This window comes from Salvelinus sp. IW2-2015, linkage group LG9, assembly GCF_002910315.2.
Source record: "Salvelinus sp. IW2-2015 linkage group LG9, ASM291031v2, whole genome shotgun sequence".
In the NCBI taxonomy this organism is placed as follows: domain Eukaryota; kingdom Metazoa; phylum Chordata; class Actinopteri; order Salmoniformes; family Salmonidae; genus Salvelinus; species Salvelinus sp. IW2-2015.
This window is the reverse complement of record NC_036849.1, coordinates 7,787,101-7,805,136: the sequence shown is the minus strand read 5'-3', so window position 1 is coordinate 7,805,136 and position 18,036 is coordinate 7,787,101. Positions and strand designations below refer to the sequence as shown.

At 40.6% G+C, this 18,036-nt stretch overlaps 1 protein-coding gene across 2 annotated transcripts; it reads right to left on the bottom strand.

The window, feature by feature from the left end:
- Positions 1–6,811: 6,811 nt before the first annotated feature.
- On the bottom strand, positions 6,812–14,288 carry egln3 (egl-9 family hypoxia-inducible factor 3). 2 transcript variants are annotated; one of them, XM_023994138.3, is made up of 5 exons: positions 13,724–14,288; positions 8,322–8,441; positions 7,736–7,872; positions 7,551–7,624; positions 6,812–7,373 (listed from the first exon to the last, which is right to left on the bottom strand). In XM_023994138.3, exons 1-5 carry the CDS (start codon positions 14,087–14,089, stop codon positions 7,339–7,341), a joined length of 732 nt encoding a protein of 243 aa, XP_023849906.1. In that variant the 5' UTR covers positions 14,090–14,288; the 3' UTR covers positions 6,812–7,338. The 2 variants fall into 2 exon arrangements, with proteins under 2 accessions (XP_023849906.1, XP_023849907.1); XM_023994139.3 differs by having other exon boundaries at positions 7,331–7,373; positions 7,551–7,592.
- Positions 14,289–18,036: the final 3,748 nt, after the last annotated feature.

The window sequence follows — 18,036 nt, the reverse complement described above, 5'->3', positions numbered from 1 at the left end:
CGCATTTCTCAGTATTTGGTATTCAGACTAACCTTAATCAGTCGCATTAGCTCTGCTGCTGAAAACCCTCCCACTTACTGTCCAACAGATTTTCTCATGGAGTTTTCATCATTCAATATGGTTTTCAGTAAACATATCTTCAGCCATACCTTTAAATACGGTGTGCCTTTTAGTTTGAATTTTGGCGACAGACTCGAGAGAACGGGTTCAGAATATTAGGGAACAATGAAAGAAAATAAATACATGCATATTCATCGCTGTTTCAGCACCAAAAATATTCAGATTTTGTCGATTATTTAGGTTTAGGAAAGTATTTATGAATCACAAAAACTAGTTTGGAGAGCCTTTACTCACGAAAGAAAGAAAACGTTGGATTCATTCTGAAATTTGCCACATTCAGTTCTTCAACCCATGGTAATGTTGGAATATTAATGTACATAGAATTGTAATAGGGAGGATAGTCCATTCGTCTATTCCCGGCACTAACCATGGAACTGTATTTGTATTTGTGCTTATTGTGGATCCCCATTAGTTCCTGCCAAGGCAGCAACTACACTTCCTGGGGTCCAGCAAAATTAAGGCAGTTTATACTATTTTAAAAACAGATTTCACAACACACTGTGTGCCCTCAGGCCCCTACTCCACCACTACCACATATCTACAGTACAAAATCCATGTGTACGTGAGTGTATAGTGCGTGTGTTATCGTGCATGTGTCTGTGCCCATGTTTGTGTTGCCTCACAGTCCCCGCTGTTCCATAAGATGTATTTGCATCTGTTTTTTTTTGTTGTGTAATTTTACTGCTGGCATGAGTTACTTGATGTGGAATAGAGTTCCATGTAGTCATGGCTCTATGTAGTGCTGTGCACCTCCCATAGTCTGTTCTGGACTTAGGTACTGTGAAGAGACCTCTTGTGGCATGTGGGGTATGCATGGGTGTCCGAGCTGTGCGCCAGTAGTTCAGACAGACAGCTCGGTGCATTCAACATGTCAATACCTCTCATAAATACAAGTAGTGATGTAGTAGTAGTAGTAATCTCTCCTCCATTTTGAGCCAGGAGAGATTGCCATGCATATTATTAATATTAGCTCTCTGTGTACATCCTAGGGCCAGCTGTGCTCCCCTGTTCTGAGCCAATTGCAATTTTCCTAAGTCAATTTTTGTGGCACCTGACCACACGACTGAACAGTAGTCCAGGTGCGACAAAACTAGGGCCTGTAGGACCTGCCTTGTTGATAGTGCTGCTAAGAAGGTAGAGCAGCGCTTTACTATGGACATACTTTTCCCATCATAGCTACTGTTGTATCAATATATTTTGACCATGACAGTTTACAATCCAGGGTTACTCCAAGCAGTTTAGTCACCTCAACTTGCTCAATTTCCAGATGATTTATTACAAGATTTTGTTTAGGTTTAGGCTTTAGTGAATGATTTGTCCCAAATACAATGCTTTTAGTTTTAGAAATATTTAGGACTAACTTATTCCTTGCCACCCACTCTGAAACTAACTGCAGCTCAACTGTGTGATGACAAGGCCAAGTATTACACCATGTGTGAGGTTCAAACTGTTACGGCTTGGTCTGTGCTCCGCTCTATAACCATTTAATTAGCCTACATGCATTTTTTTACATTATCAACTGTTACTAATGATCCTCAGCAACAACCACACAGCCGTGACAGCGTTTACAGGGGAAGCAAATGAAGGTAAACTAAACAATGTAATTAAATGGAATGATAATGTAGGCTATGCCAACCGAAGGGAACTGACAGTAAATTGGCAATTGAATATGTGTGGTTATTAGGATTACTGAGGGTTGATACTGATAGTGTCTAATATTTAACATGATAGAAATAGGAGACAGAGAAAGTCGAGGTAGCCTATAATTGAGACATTCGAGAGTGCCCATCCCTGCAAATGAAAAGGCTGTGCAATTTAAATTCTGCATAATGGCACAGCATTTTATAAACTTTACTGTGGGAAAGTTGATATGTTGATACGTTTCAGTTTGCTGCCATATGACTGGTTTCACATTTGTCTCTAGTGATTATGAGGTAAAATATAGCTTTAAAGGTCCTGCTCTTTCTCAAGACTCCTCCTCTTTGTCAATTTCCAAACAGCAATGGACTGGGTTCACATACGTTTCCAGGGATCACAAGGACAAATCATCTAAAACAATTTCTATTTGTATTGACAATTTCCTTTTCCAAACGGATTACTCATTTACCTAGCTCCTATCAATTTATAGATTCCAGCGCATGGAAAATGGTGTTATTTCTATCGGAAATAGTAGATGTTTTTCAACTTGAAACCGACAGGTGCTATGTGTATTTACAATCCCGATCTCATTTATCTAGGTTTTATCAATAGCTCTTATCAATTTATAAATTACAGTGCATAGGGATTCTATCTGAAAAAATAAAGTTGATGCTTTTACCTCTTGGAACCGGCAGGTGTTTAGCACCGTAACCCGTGGTGTAAAGTACTTAAGTAAAATACTTTTAAGTATTACTTAATACTTATCTGTACTTTACTTTACTACTTATATTTTTGACAACTTTTACTTTTACTTCACTACATTCCTGTCATGCCCTGATCTGTTTCACCTGTCCCTGTGATTGTCTCCACTCCCTCCAGGTGTCGCTTATTTTCCCCAGTGTATTTATCCCTGTGTTTCCTGTCTCTGTGCCAGTTCGTCTTGTATGTTTAGTCAAGTCAACCAGTGTGTTTTTCCCCAAACTCCTTTTCTATTCTCTTTTGCTAGTCCTCACGGTTTTGACCACTGCCTGACCCTGGATTACTTTCCCGCCTGCCTGATCATCTTGCCTGCCCTGACCTTTAATCTGCCTGCCCTTCGGTACATATTGGACTCTAAACTGGTTTAGACCTTTTGCCTGTCCACGACCATTCTCTTGCCTACCCCTTTTGGATTAATAAACATTGTAAGACTCCAACCATCTGCCTCCTGTGTCTGCATCTGGGTCTTGCCTTGTGCCTTGATACATTCCTTAAGAAAATAATGTACTTCTTACTCCATACATTTTCCCTAACACCCAAAAGTACTCGTTACATTTTGAATGCTTAGCATGACTGGAAAATTGTCCAATTCACGCACTTATCAATTGAACATCCCTGGTAATCCATACTGCCTCTGATCTGGGGGACTCACTAAACACAAATGCTTTGTTTGTAAATTATGTCTGAGTGTTGGAGTGTCCCCCTGGCTATCGATAAATAAAACAAATACTAAAATAGTTCCGTCTGGTTGGATTAATATAAGTAGTTTTAAATGATTTATACTTTTGATACTTAAGTATATTTTTGCAATTATATTTACCTTTGATACTTAAGTGTATTTAAAACCAAATACTTTTAGACTTTTACTGAAGTTGTATTTTACTGGGCGACTTCAACTTTTAATTGGGTAATTTTCTATTACAGTATCTTTACTTTTACTCAAGCATGACTATTGGGAACTCTTTCCACCACTGACCATACCCCACAATCCCACATACACGTCACACAATATTCAAAATGAAATCATAGTGCTCATGAGTGGGGCGTCCACAGCTACAGTTGAAGTTGGAAGTTTACATACACTTAGGTTGGAGTCATTAAAACTCGTTTTTCAACCACTCCACAATTTTTTTGTTAACAAACTATAGTTTGGCAAGTCGGTTAGAACATCTACTTTGTGCATGACACAAGTAATTGTCCCAACAACTTGTTACAGACAGATTATTTCACTTATAATTCACTGTATCACAATTCCAGTGGGTCAGAAATGTACATACACTAAGTTGACAGTGCCTTTAAAGAGCTTGAAAAATTCCAGAAAATGATGTCATGTCTTTAGAAGCTTCTAATAGGCTAATTGACATAATTTGAGTCAATTGGAGGTGTACCTGTGGATGTATTTCAAGGCCTACTTTCAAACTTTGCTTGACTTCATGGGAAATTCAAATGAAATCGGCCAAGACCTTGTAGACCTCCACAAAAAAATTGTAGACCTCCACAAGTCTGGTTCATCCTTGGGAGCAATTTCCAAACGCCTGAAGGTACGACGTTCATCTGTACAAACAATAGTACGCAAGTATAAACACCATGGAACCACGCAGCCGTCATACCGCTAAGGAAGGAGACTCGTTCTGTCTCCAGAGATGAACGTACTTTGGTGCGAAAAGTGCAAATCAATCCCAGAACAACAGCAAAGGACCTTGTGAAGATGCTGGAGGAAACAGGTACAAAAATATCTATATCCACAGTAAAACGAGTCCTATATCGACATAACCTGAAAGACCGCTCAGCAAGGAAGAAGCCACTGCTCCAAAACCGCCATAAAAAAGCCAGATTACGGTTTGCAACTGCACATGAGGACAAAGATACTATTATTCTGACATTTCACATTCTTAAAATAAAGTGGTGATCCTAACTGACCTAAGACAGGGAATTTTTACTATAATTAAATGTCAGGAATTGTGAAACTGAGTTTAAATGTATTTGGCTAAGGTGTATGTAAACTTCCGACTTCAACTGTACATGCGAGAGCTCCTTTTCAGTGGTCTAAAGTACTTAAGTAAAAATACTTTAAAGTACAACTTAAGTAATTTTTTGAGGTATCTGTACTTTACTTATATTTGGACAACTTTTACTCCACTACATTCCTACAAAAAGTATGTACTTTTGATGAAAGAAGTGAGTGCTAAGGGGCAATAGTCATTTAGTTCAGTTACCTTTGCTTTCTTGGGTACAGAAACAATGGTGGACAACTTGAAGCAAGTAGCAAGCAGACTGGGATAGGTAGAGATTGAATATGTCCATAAACACTCCAGCCAGCTGGTCTGCGCATGCTCTGAGGACGCGGCTTGGGATGCCGTCTGGGCTGGCAGCCTTGCGAGGGTTAACACGCTTAAATGTCTTACTCACATCGGCCACGGAGAAGGAGAGCCCACAGTCCTTGGTAGCGGGCCGCATCGGTGGCACTGTGTCATCCTCTAAACGGGCGAAGGTGTTTAGCTGGTCCGGAAGCAAGATGTCGGGGTACGCGGCGTGTCTGGTTTTCCCTTTGTAGTCCGTGATTGTCTGTAGACCCTGCCACATACGTCTCGTGTCTGAGCCATTCAATTGCGACTCCACTTTGTCTCTGTACTGAAGTTTTGCCTGTTTAAATGCCTTACGAATGGAATAACTACACTGTTTGTAGTAGTTTTGTTCAACCCTAACCCTAGCTTCATGTCCACACCCAGGTTCAACCCTAACCCTAGCTTCATGTCCACACCCAGGTTCAACCCTAACCCTAGCCAAACGCCTAACCCTTACACTCACCATAACTCTACACTCTTAGAAAAAAGGGTTCCAAAACAGTTATTCAGCTGTCCCCATAGAACCCTTTTTGGTTCCAGGTAGAACCCTCTGCGGAAAGGTTGTACATGGCCCCCAAAACGGTTCTACCTGGAACAAAAGAAGGTTATCCTATGGGGACAGGCGACAAACCCTTTTAGGTTCTAGAACCATCATTAAATTTGCCGATGACACAACAGTGGTAGGCCTGATCACCGACAACAACGAGACAGCCTATAGGGAGGTCGGAGACCGGGCTGTGTGGTGCCAGGACAACAACCTCTCCCTCAACGTGATCAAAACAAAGGAGATGAGATTGTGGGCTACAGGAGTAGCCCACATTCTCATCGACGGGGCTGCAGTGGAGCAGGTTGAGAGCTTCAAGTTCCTTGGTGCACACCATGACAGTCGTGAAGAGGGAACGACAAAACCTATTCCCCCTCAGGAGACTGAAAAGATTTGGCATGGGTCCTCAGATCAGCTGCACCATTGAGAGCATCCTGACTGGTTGCATCACTGCCTGGTATGGCAACTGCACCCCCTGTATATATTATTTTTTACTGCTGCTCTTTAATTACTTGTTACTTTTATCTCGGATTCTTATCTGTAGTTTTTGAAACTGCACTGTCAGTTAGGGGCTCGTAAGTAAGCGTTTCACTGTACGGTCTAAACCTGTTGTATTCAGTGCATGTGACTAATACAATTTGACTTGAAAGCACCTTTTTTTCTAGGAGTGTAACCTTAAGATACAAATATAGAACAAACAGTGACAATATTCAGGTGAAAAAATATTTTAATTTTGTTTGAAACAAACATTTTACAAAACCACTCTTAATCACCATACTGTAGGCTATATCCACCAGCATACAAGCCGATTTTAAGCACTAAAATCGTTTACAGCCAACAATACAGTGCTGTATATCTGTGAAGCGTTGAAAGTTGCATCAATCGTTGAATTTTTTCTCACAAGGTGTATACAGAAGCTTCTCAAACAACCTGCAGTTATTGTCAAAGACATCTGCTCAGAGCAATCAATAATGACAGAAGTGTTGGGAGTCACTCATAACTACTCTCAACTAGTTTATAACGATTGTTGACATGTAATAAATTGGTAAGGATTTGGATGATCTAAAACCCTCTGTCAAAAGGGCCTGTGGTCAAAAGTAGTGTACCACATAGGAAGTAGGTCACCATTTGAGATGCACCCTTGAGTACTCCAGATGTCATTACCAACTTAAAACAAGATATACGATGTGACAATGTCTTTGAGACACAACAGGTGCCCATTTTGATTTTGTGCTTTTCAACATGACATTGACAGCTCAATTAATCTTTATATGCACACATTTTAATTACAGCTGAGCCAAATTGTATCATAACTTGAGTAATAGATTTTATTTTATTTGCAACAAGAACAAGAACTAATCTAGGGGGGAAATGCATTGGAACTGTTCCTGTAAAAGAGTCTATAGAAGTGGATAATTTTAGAATGTTGGGCGTTGTCTAAAGCCTCTACAGTAGGTGAAAAACATTTTGAAAATCCAACAAGAAAAAGTTAAGTCCCACCCCCAAACATGTGATATCATTGAAAAGCCCAGAATGTCCTCACAAAGTTACAACAGGACTTAACACAGTGGCATGTACGGCCTCAGAGATACAGCTCAACAACTATTGTCCATTAGAGTGGACAAAAATGAATTGCTGGGTCTCAGGAGGATGAAGAGATTTCAAGAAGTAGTACAGTGTTATTTGGTTTGATCCAGGACACTTGGGTTTAAAAACAGTAATGAGTACCCTGGTTATTGAAAGAGCAGCAAATAATTTAATAGAAAAATTATGTACAAAGCCATCAAGCACACATCTTTGTAGCTTTTAGAAGAGATACCAAAATCCAAACAGTGATTAGATCAAAGTGTGAAAACTCTCAGTCAGCACGAAGGATTTGGGATTCATTGTTCTATTGTGTCTATACAAGATGGAGTCTCTAAAGGTCACAGTTCACAGGGTCCTTCTGTCCTGGTCCTGAGTGGAGGCTGAAACAGACAGATGAATGTCATTAATGATTAGGATACAGGTTGTAACCTAATGTCAGTACTATATAACTGCAATTTATTACTGCACAGGAATAAGAGCAACTTAATGTAAAGCGTTAGAGGTTTTTGTTTACACATAGATGTAACGTAGTTAATTGATCCAGTGGAGAAATGTACCTGTTAAGTCTCTGAACCGTCTCTTAGCCTCTGCTCTTTCTTCTGAATCAAAATACCACACTGTTATAGCATATCTGGAACATAGCAAAATTCTAAATGATTAATACACTTACATTGCATCTTTATCATTTTATGAAAACCTGTAATATAACCATAATAATAACAGTGTGACGCATCAAACAGACCTTGTTGCATATGACGGCAGCACCTCGTGTGGATTCCTTCTATCTGACCAGAAGAACAACAGTCTGTCAAACAGCGGCTCAACATCTGCAACATAGGATTTGCCCTCAGGAAAAATCCTAAGAATTCCTCCATGCTCCTGCAACATAACAAATACATATTGTTCACTTCAGCTTTACAGAATAAGAAGTTAAGCTATAAGAGGCTTGGTATGCATTTGACAAAGATCAGAAGCCAAAGGGGGGTTTCCAACGAGCGGTGGGCGTACGATTTTTATGGCAATATCTCACATTTTCATAGTCTGAAAATAAACCATGCTTAAATATAATGACAATCGTTCATTATGTTATAGCGGGAACTAAACAATCGGAAAATACAAGAGAGAGTGACTTTCTTGGAAATGTAGGTGTAAGTTAAAAGGATTGGCATCGATTGCACCTAAATTATTTTGTAATAGGTGACAAATACATGTAATAAGAATGTATACGTGTAATATATATTCAATAAATATGTAAAAAAAATAATAATAATAATGTGTAGTTAATTGAATGATTATGGAATGCATATGTAATGAATCTACCAATCCACCTCTGCGTTCCAGTTCTTGTTCAGGTAGTAGATACAGGTGACACAGCGGCCGTCAGCGTTGGGATTGTCCACATGTTTCACATATCCTGTCCCATTTCCTGGATAGCACGCCACCATCGCCTGAAATAGACAAACACAAAACATAAATTCTCAGTCCATTCCACATTATATTTAGTATACTCGCTAATAATCATTTGATAATATGTAACAAACAACAGACTGTAGTGTACACTATTACAGAAGCCTTCGTGTGGGAAAGTATTTGTGTATTTTTCCAGTCTCCTTGGAATATTCTAAGAATACAGAAATAGTTTCTGCATTTCAGAGACAAAAATAGAACAAGAACAGATTTATGGGTAAATACCTTGGTTGCAAAAATTTCCTGTAAGCATTGCGTGGAGAGGATGCGTTGTGGTTTCAGAAGGACTGGCCTACGTGCATTCAGTTAGCAGTCCAAGGAAACACAATTAACCAAACTCGTAATTTATCTTGTGATAAGAAAGCCAAGAAAAGCCCTCAAAGCAATGCTAATGAAGACGCTTGTGGTCAAGGGGCCAAGAGTGGGCACATTGGATCAGATAGAAGGTTTGCACATTGAATTCAGCCACTGCGTTGCCTAACAAGTGACTTCCCTGAAGGTAGTGTGACAAGCACAGCAGTGGCTAAAAAAACTATGCATTTCCTTTCCAGTTGCTAGGATACAATGCAAATGGTCAAATCTGTGGTCTTATTTCAGGGAAAATTACGTTTACAATTTAACAGCAACCTTTAGACATGCATCATATAAATCAAACTTTTCTCTCTCTGATTACTGAACAATTGATGCAAGCATACACCTACATAATAAATCTGCAATAAAATCACTCTTCAGAAGCAACATCACAATGGCCTTATCTGGTCAAGTGATCCTTTAGTTTATTTGCACAGCATCATATCTCAGCACGAAAGGAGTATTATGACTCAACCAGTGTTTACTGTCTACAGTGGGGGAACATATGCATGTACGCACAGTGTTGTCAAAGAACAGTGAAAACACGTGAAACAAGAGAGAAAGGAAGACAGCGAGGAAGGGGAAGTCCACACAGAGCAAGGCTGGCAGGCTGCCAGGATGTTGAAGGTTTAATGACAGAGCTACGTGTGGAGCGTGAGCCAGCAGACTCCACATGTAGTACAGCTAGGTCTATCTACCTCTCCCCCCCCGCTCTTCCCCTCCCTCTCTCTCTCACTCACTCACTCTATACATCCATTGACTTAGATCTCTAAATCCTTTTAGAGATAACGTCAGATTTTTATTTGCTCTTATTAATTTCAAATCAAGGTAAACAGCTCGCTTTTGTAGTTACTTTTTATAATCAGTCCATCTAATCAATGGGTTGTCTACATAAGGTTGGGAGCAGGATCCAGGCATGTGCGAACAACAGAAGGGCGGTGGTGGGATGTAAAGTGTCCCCCCCCCCCCCGTCTCAGTCCCCAGCATCTATGCTGCAATAGTCTATGTGCTGGGGGGCTAGGGTCAGTCTGTCCTATCTGGTGTAATTCTCTTGTATTATATGTGGGGTCATGTGTGAACTTAGAAATTAGAGGTAACATACCTCTCTCTGAATGTCTGTGTCTGTCTGAAAGGCCCGCTACGCTATGAAACCAGACACTATAGCAGAGACTGATATTACCGGCTGCAATTGACATGGTGAAAACAATGTGTGGGGAATCAGAGGCACAGAAACTCACATTCATATCTTCGTCAGATAACACTGTTAAACAAATAATGCATGATATTGCTAGCAATCAAGAGGAAACTGACTGAACAACTCAAACTCCCCAACTTATGCTCTCCCAATGGACGTTAGCTGTGAGGACCGAGATTGCCATGCATTGACTTTTGTTCGCTATACATGTCAGGAGATGCTATTCACAAGGACATATTGTTATTTCTCACGATTCCCAAGAATGAAACAGCATATGGGATGTTCAGTGTGTTGCGTGGCTATATTGTAAAAAAACTGATTCCATATGGGATCGAACGGTGGGCTTTTGCACAGATGGGCTCTATCTGTCATGGGGACGGTGGGTAGGCCAAAGGGACTAAAAGAGAATACCCTGCAGTCTCCCTCTGAGCATTAATGCCTGCATTCAAAACAGCTGAGAACTCTGACATGGGAACTCTGAAATCTCTGACTTCCAACTTCAGTGCGTTCAATACAACTGGGAGCTCATAAAGAAACGAGCTCCGACTGGGAAAGATTGGTTTGAAACGTCATCTAACTCGGAATTCCAACTTGGGAACTCAGGCCTCTTTCTGGAGCTCTGATTTTCCGACCTAAAAATCACTGATGTCATGATTTGATATCTTATTTTTCCAAGTTCCCAGTTGTCTTGAAAGCACCATAAAACTTATGGTAGGCTACCCTTCGCCAGCTCATATCTGTGTGAACCTGGATTCAGTACGCTCGTCTACATTAAAACCAAATATCGATCCAGGTTGGATGTGACAGCAGAGATGAGGTGCGCACCGTCGACCACGCCCCCTGACTGAGAAGCTTCGACACGACATGCATCAAGCACACCCATCTAATTAGTGGTGGTGAGATAAGATACATTATGTCAGACTCATTTGCAATTGACTGCCCCCACATTAAAAGTATGTGATTGTGAGTTGAGAAGACAATCAGAAATACTGTTAGACTGTTTTTCAATTCACTGCCATAGCCCCAAATAAAAAAAGTAAACATGGGCTGTTAATTACATAACTCATTTCACATGGGGTTGCGAGAATTTTCAGATATCAAAATGGGGTCTTGGCCCAAATTTGTTGGGAACCCTGTCTTAGAGACACACAATTATTCTAAATGCATGAGGATAAAAAGGGGGAGTAATAAATACACAAAATGGTGGTTATCCAAAGTTCACTGACAACATTTAAATCAAAGACAGTACAGTATGAAGATGGGCTAAAACTGCTTCTCCGATAGAAATCCCTGTTCACACTTGTAGGGGATGTCAGCTAAGTTCATGCGTAGTAGAAACACATCATTGGGTCTAACGGTCGTTTCATGCCGAACTGCGCAGGCCGTAAAAATCAAAGGCCCTCCATCGATATAGTTATTTTTGTACGAAAATTAAAACGTGTCAGTTTGTCACTTTCACAAGTTTGGAGTAATAAGATGTTAGGACATTGGCTCAAATCTAGGTTTTACCTTTAGATGTAAAGAATTAATAACTAAGGAAGAATGTCTCACTTCTCTCATTTACTTCTCAAACCCCGGCCTGGCCTGTTCTGCAAGCGTTCCTGGAAGTCTTGCGATGTTGTGCCTCTGGGTTTAGAAACGCTGAGAACGTTCTTGTCACTTGCTAGCCAGCCAACTTCAGCTAACTCAGACACATCAAACATTGAAACATTAAACATTCATTTTTATCAAATACAACTAATATATACACTGCTCAAAAAAATAAAGGGAACACTTAAACAACACAATGTAACTCCAAGTCAATCACACTTCTGTGAAATCAAACAGTCCACTTAGGAAGCAACACTGATTGACAATACATTTCACATGCTGTTGTGCAAATGGAATAGACAAAAGGTGGAAATTATAGGCAATTAGCAAGACACCCCCAATAAAGGAGTGGTTCTGCAGGTGGTGACCACAGACCACTTCTCAGTTCCTATGCTTCCTGGCTGATGTTTTGGTCACTTTTGAATGCTGGCGGTGCTTTCACTCTAGTGGTAGCATGAGACGGAGTCTACAACCCACACAAGTGGCTCAGGTAGTGCAGCTCATCCAGGATGGCACATCAATGCGAGCTGTGGCAAGAAGGTTTGCTGTGTCTGTCAGCGTAGTGTCCAGAGCATGGAGGCGCTACCAGGAGACAGGCCAGTACATCAGGAGACGTGGAGGAAGCCGTAGGAGGGCAACAACCCAGCAGCAGGACCGCTACCTTCGCCTTTGTGCAAGGAGGAGCACTGCCAGAGCCCTGCAAAATGACCTCCAGCAGGCCACAAATGTGCATTTGAGATCCTCAGACCCCTTGTGAGACCATATGCTGACACATGCACATTTGTGCCCTGCTGGAGGTCATTTTGCAGGGCTCTGGCAGTGCTCCTCCTTGCACATATATATATATATATATATATATATATATATATATATATATATATATATATATATATATATATATATATATCTTTGATTTAATGGCCTGCACATGCGCAGTTCGGTGCAAGACAAACGTTAGGCTCGATTATGAATTTCTATGCATGAGCTTAGCTAGCCAAGTCGCTATGACATCGCCTACAAGTGTGATCGGGGATTTCTATTGGAGAAGCAGTTTTTGCCTATCTTCAAACTGTAGTGTCTTTGACTTATCAAGCCTGCATAGCAACCATTTTATTTAGACCTGATGACCAGTCCTTTTGCATAGCAACATGACCAAAATAATTTACCATATTTCTGTGCAGACTATATCTTCTGGTGGAAGAATTCGTTTTAAATTAATCCAAATAAAATGTTAATGATTCAAAATAAAATGTTAATGAATCAAAATAAAATGTTAATGAATCAAAATAACGTTAATGAATCAAAATAACGTTAATGAAAATATATAATATATCATTAGAATGTAGGTAACAGTTTTATAAAAGCAGCAAGACAAGGTAGTGCTGTATCATGAATACAGTCACAGGTAAATGACTGGCCCATCGCCTCGGGCCACACAACGCCATTTACCTGCGATTGCACTGCCTCTTGTGCCTTAATGCTTAATTGTACCATGGCATTTTTGAATACCAGTTTCTGATTGGCTTGAACAGAATTCTAGAGCGTGCATTATTTCCCTATAATGCATGGTAATATTCAATGGTTATGAAGTTCATTCTTACATGTTCTATGTTTGAGCTGCTTTTGAAAGCTTAAGTCAAATTGAAAACATTATTGGGGTTGTTGAATTCGATTTTCATAATAACAACAAGCGGAGGATGGTTTCTTAGCTAACAAGTCTGGTCAATGGTTACGTCCAAGGCAACTAACGTTACTGTAGCCATGTAGTAAACTTGCTAACTAGCTACTTCAGTTGGTGTTAAACACATTTCTAGCAGCAAACGTGTTCAATCATAGCCGTGGTATAAGCGAGAGTCTCGGTGCTCCATGCGTTCTCTGTTAAACAAAGCAACTCGGTCGAAGGTTAGCGCTACTCGTCGTGGGACACACCTTCCACAGTGTGCATTATTTTCCATTTAATGCATAGCCCCTCGTTGATTATCCCTTAAATATCGTTCAACATTCATAGCAACATTCACACTATATTAACATAATCAAATAGAATAAAAGGACAAAGTGATCACAATTTTTTCCCACCTCAAACCAAGGAAATACACGCAATTTATGCACAGTTGTCGCACAACTTACCTTTGATCTTTCTCGAATAATACTTTTCCCAAGTCGGCCGATGCAATGAGAAACCAACTTATCGATTAATGTAAGGAGGATGTTAATAGCCTCGCACCCCCTTTCAACTCCACTGACCCAGGCTATCTTGTCACCCCGAATGGTCCTTTTGGAAATCCCACAACTCCGGTCAGGACCAGCCAGCTGTCCGTCCTGCAGAACTCCCGAGCTGTGCAGCTCTTTCACTTGGTCCAAAACAAAGTGTCCAACCAATTCTCCTAGAAAGTTATCCACGTAAAAGAATCCTTGGTCAAGTAGGGACGGGACAATCAGGTCCAGGGCTAATCGCTCCAAGTCTGTGTCCAATGCGTGTTGCAGAAGAGGCATTTTCGCGATTTATGAAGAATTTAACTAAGCTTCTAAAGTTATGTTACTGAAACTGCCACGATAGTGTCAGTACGTTAGGCTCACTGATACATATGTTTCAATAATTCAGCCCTTCTCGCTCTGCAGAAACGACTACAATATATTCTTAAGAAACGCAATTTCACAAGAAGAGTTCTGTTCTGCAGCAAAGTGTAAAGAAGCAGAGAATGAGAGGCACCTGCATATAAATACGGAACGTGCTGGATGTGTTGTAGCACTAGAGGGGCGGAGGCAAGGACTTTCATTAATTGAAATAACTTTCTGCATAGTTCACGCTTTCAATTTGTCGTTTTCGTTAGGGATGATAAAATACAGATATTTATAAGTATTTTGGGGGTAATTGGCCTCTGCAATGTATTTAAAAAATAATACATGTTTATTTCTGTGCAAGTGTGATGCCGCCATTGAGGATTCCACCAGGCGCATGTAGCCCTCGAAGCCGCTTGATCGCTGCACGTCCTCTCCGCAGACAAAGATTTTTTAAACTAATCCAAGATAGACCACAGCCTGTAGCTTCCAAGAGGAGCAAATTAATCATAGCCGCAGAACAAGCAACGAGATGGCAGAGCCGTGCACGAGCTAGCGAGATCCTATTGGCGAGTTCTAATTACATTTGCACATGTCCGTTAGGGAACGCCTACTCTGTGAAGTGCGTGCAATAACTCAAGTCGCCCTTGTACTCCTTTTAAACAACGCATTTTAAAAAAAATCTTTGGCAAGGGGTAAAGTCTACAAAACTTTGTCCACTCTGTCCTGTTCCTAATAGATTCTAGTTTTGGGAACAGGAAAATGTATTGAGTGCAAATGTTGGGCTTCCTCTCATCACCATATTTGGTAGTGAGTAGAAACGCCAAGAGGATGCTTCAGATTTATACATCCTGTGAAACATCTGGCTGATTGTTCTAGCTGTGCTACAGAAGTTAACATGACCATAGTTCATGAGCCAGGGGGGTCAGTCGGGCTCACTCGAGTAGACGATGTCTCATGGTAACTTATTTAAATGTTTATTTCCCTAGAGTTGGAAAATGTGTGATAGCAGTGCAGCAATAGTAACTTTCTGTGTATAACTCTTCTTTCATCCCTCCATCCATAAAATGTTATATGACAAACAATGTCAGTATACAACAAGTTATTGCTTACTTATACCCTTTAATCATATATCATTGGAAAGCTTAGATTCACAGCTATCCATTAGACACATTTTCAGACTGTTCAGGTCAACAGAACTTTGACCTCTAGGGTAGGCTACATATCAGAATAATCTATGTTAATTGCTTTAAAACGGACACCCTGATACATTTTCAACTTTGTTTGACAAGTGGTTCTAAAAGGTCATTAAATTAGCTTTCAAATGATATTTAATATAACCAACTTTGAAAGCACCAGCCACAAATTTTGTGCCTTGACATTAGAATGTTGGAAGCTTAGCCTTAGAATTCCATGTAATGGGGCAGCTATGTTTTTGGATTGTAACTTTGGTGATAGAGGCACCAATTTGCACTCACACAGCTAGAACAGGGTTTAACAAAGATTTGTAGATACAGGGCCATAACAGAATTCACGCATTAACCCCACAGAAGACTTTTTCCAATATGGCCACCAAACAACTCAATGGGGTCTTATTGGACAATTTCACATTGTAATGGAATGTAGGCTACGGGCAACTTTATAGTCCTCATAATGAAAACAGCTATTAGGATAACATTGTATATCATTTTAATCAGCTCACATCCATGACTATTCATCTGTCCATTTGACATGTTTGAAGATTAATATTGCAATTATTGATCATACATCTTTAGAAATCAGAAAAACTGACAGCTTTTTGGGCACATTCTTACCACAATTTGGTGATAATTTAACACGTGTATATATCTGGCTCATGTGGATGTGTATTCTACATTACTATGAACGTTTCAAGATATTTTGGGGCATACTACAATTTAGAGCTGGGATGATAAAACCGAAAATTACTGACTCCAACATTGCCTTCCTCTAACCGAAGCATTTTGCTTATGTCGGTAATTTCCAGTGATTTGGTACACAATGTTCCTGGAGATTGTTCTAAAATCATTATTTGGTCAACTGTAACAGCCTATGCATTATGTTGATTCCTGCCATGAAATTATCTGCCTGTCCCTGTTTTGCTAGGCTACTGACACTCTCTCCCTCTCCCCACTGTGCGCAAGGAGGAGGGAGAGATGCATTCTGAGAAGCACAAGCATGACCATTGCACAAAATGCTATTGAGGGAAAAATACAGTTTTAAAAGCAAATACTGTTGTTCTAGTTACAGAGAGGAGTCACAGCTTTAAGTGAGTACAGTTGAAGTCGGAAGTTTACATACACTTAGGTTGGAGTCATTAAAACTCGTTTTTCAACCACTCCACACATTTCTTGTTAACAAACTATAGTTTTGGCAAGTTGGTTAGGGCATCTACTTTGTGCATGACACAAGTAATTTTTCCAACAATTGTTTGCAGACAAATTATTTCACTTATAATTCACTGTATCACAATTAAAGTGGGTCAGAAGTTAACATACACTAAGTTGACTGTGCTTTTTTTTCTGATAGGCTAATTGACATAATTTGAGTCAATTGGAGGTGTACCTGTGGATGTATTTCAAGGCCTACCTTCAAACTCAGTGCCTCTTTGCTTGACATCATGGGAAAATCAAAAGAAATCAGCCAAGACCTCAGAAAAACTATTGTAGACCTCCACAAGTCTGGTTCATCCTTGGGAGCAATTTCCAAATACCTGAAGGTACCATGTTCATCTGTACAAACAATAGTACACAAGTATAAACACCATGGGACCACACAGCCGTCATACCGCTCAGGAAGGAGATGGGTTCTGTCTCCTAGAGATTAATGTACTTTGGTGCGAAACGTGCAAATCAATCCCAGAACAACAGCAAAGGACCCTGTGAAGATGCTGGAGGAAACAGGTACAAAATGATCTATATCCACAGTAAAATGAGTCCTATATCGACATAACCTGAAAGGCCACTCAGCAAGAAAGAAGCCACTGCTCCAAAACCGCCATAAAAAAGCCAGACTACGGTTTGCAACTGCACATGGGGACAAAGATCGTACTTTTTGGAGAAATGTCCCCTGGTCTGATTAATTTTTTTTTGAACTGTTTGGCCATAATGACCATCGTTATGTTTGGAGGAAAAAGGGGGAGGCTTGCAAGCCGAAGAACACCATCCCAACTGTGAAGCACTGGGGTTGCAGCATCATGTTGTGGGGGTGCTTTGCTGCAGGAGGGACTGGTGCACTTCACAGAATAGATGACATCATGAGGCAGAGGGAACAGGTGGAGCTCCACACTGCCACACGGGTTTCTTATTCGGTCTCTGGGGGGTTCAGAGTGAATCACAAGAAAATGTGTTTGTCTCCGGCTCAGCGCATTCCGTTTCAGGGTCTCATTCTGGACTCGGTTCTGTTTTTTTTCCCAACAGAGTAGGGTCGCAACATTTAGGCTCTGTCTGGCACGGTTTCAACTGCGGCACTCAGTGCCTTTTTGCTTGTGCCGGTGATTTTTGGTCTGATGGTCTCCATGATAGCTGTGGTGCCTCTGGGACTTCTGTTGGGGTGTCTGTTTCAGCGCTGGGTGATTGCTACGGATCTGGACGCATTTCGCCATTGGTTGCTCAAGGTATCCCTGTCGTTCCTAATGGCGTTGACTCCTGGGAGGGACCCTCAACTGCTGTTGCAGGGGGTTCTCATGGGCCGATTGATCACGACAGTCGCATCATTACTAGAATGGCGCCGTAGGGGATGGCTGCCATTTTACAGGGTCCTAGCCAATAGTGCTATTTTGTGAGTTTTTTCGCATTGTTTGTAACTTATTTTGTACATAATGTTGATGCCTCCATCTCTTATGACCGAAAATAGCTTCTGGA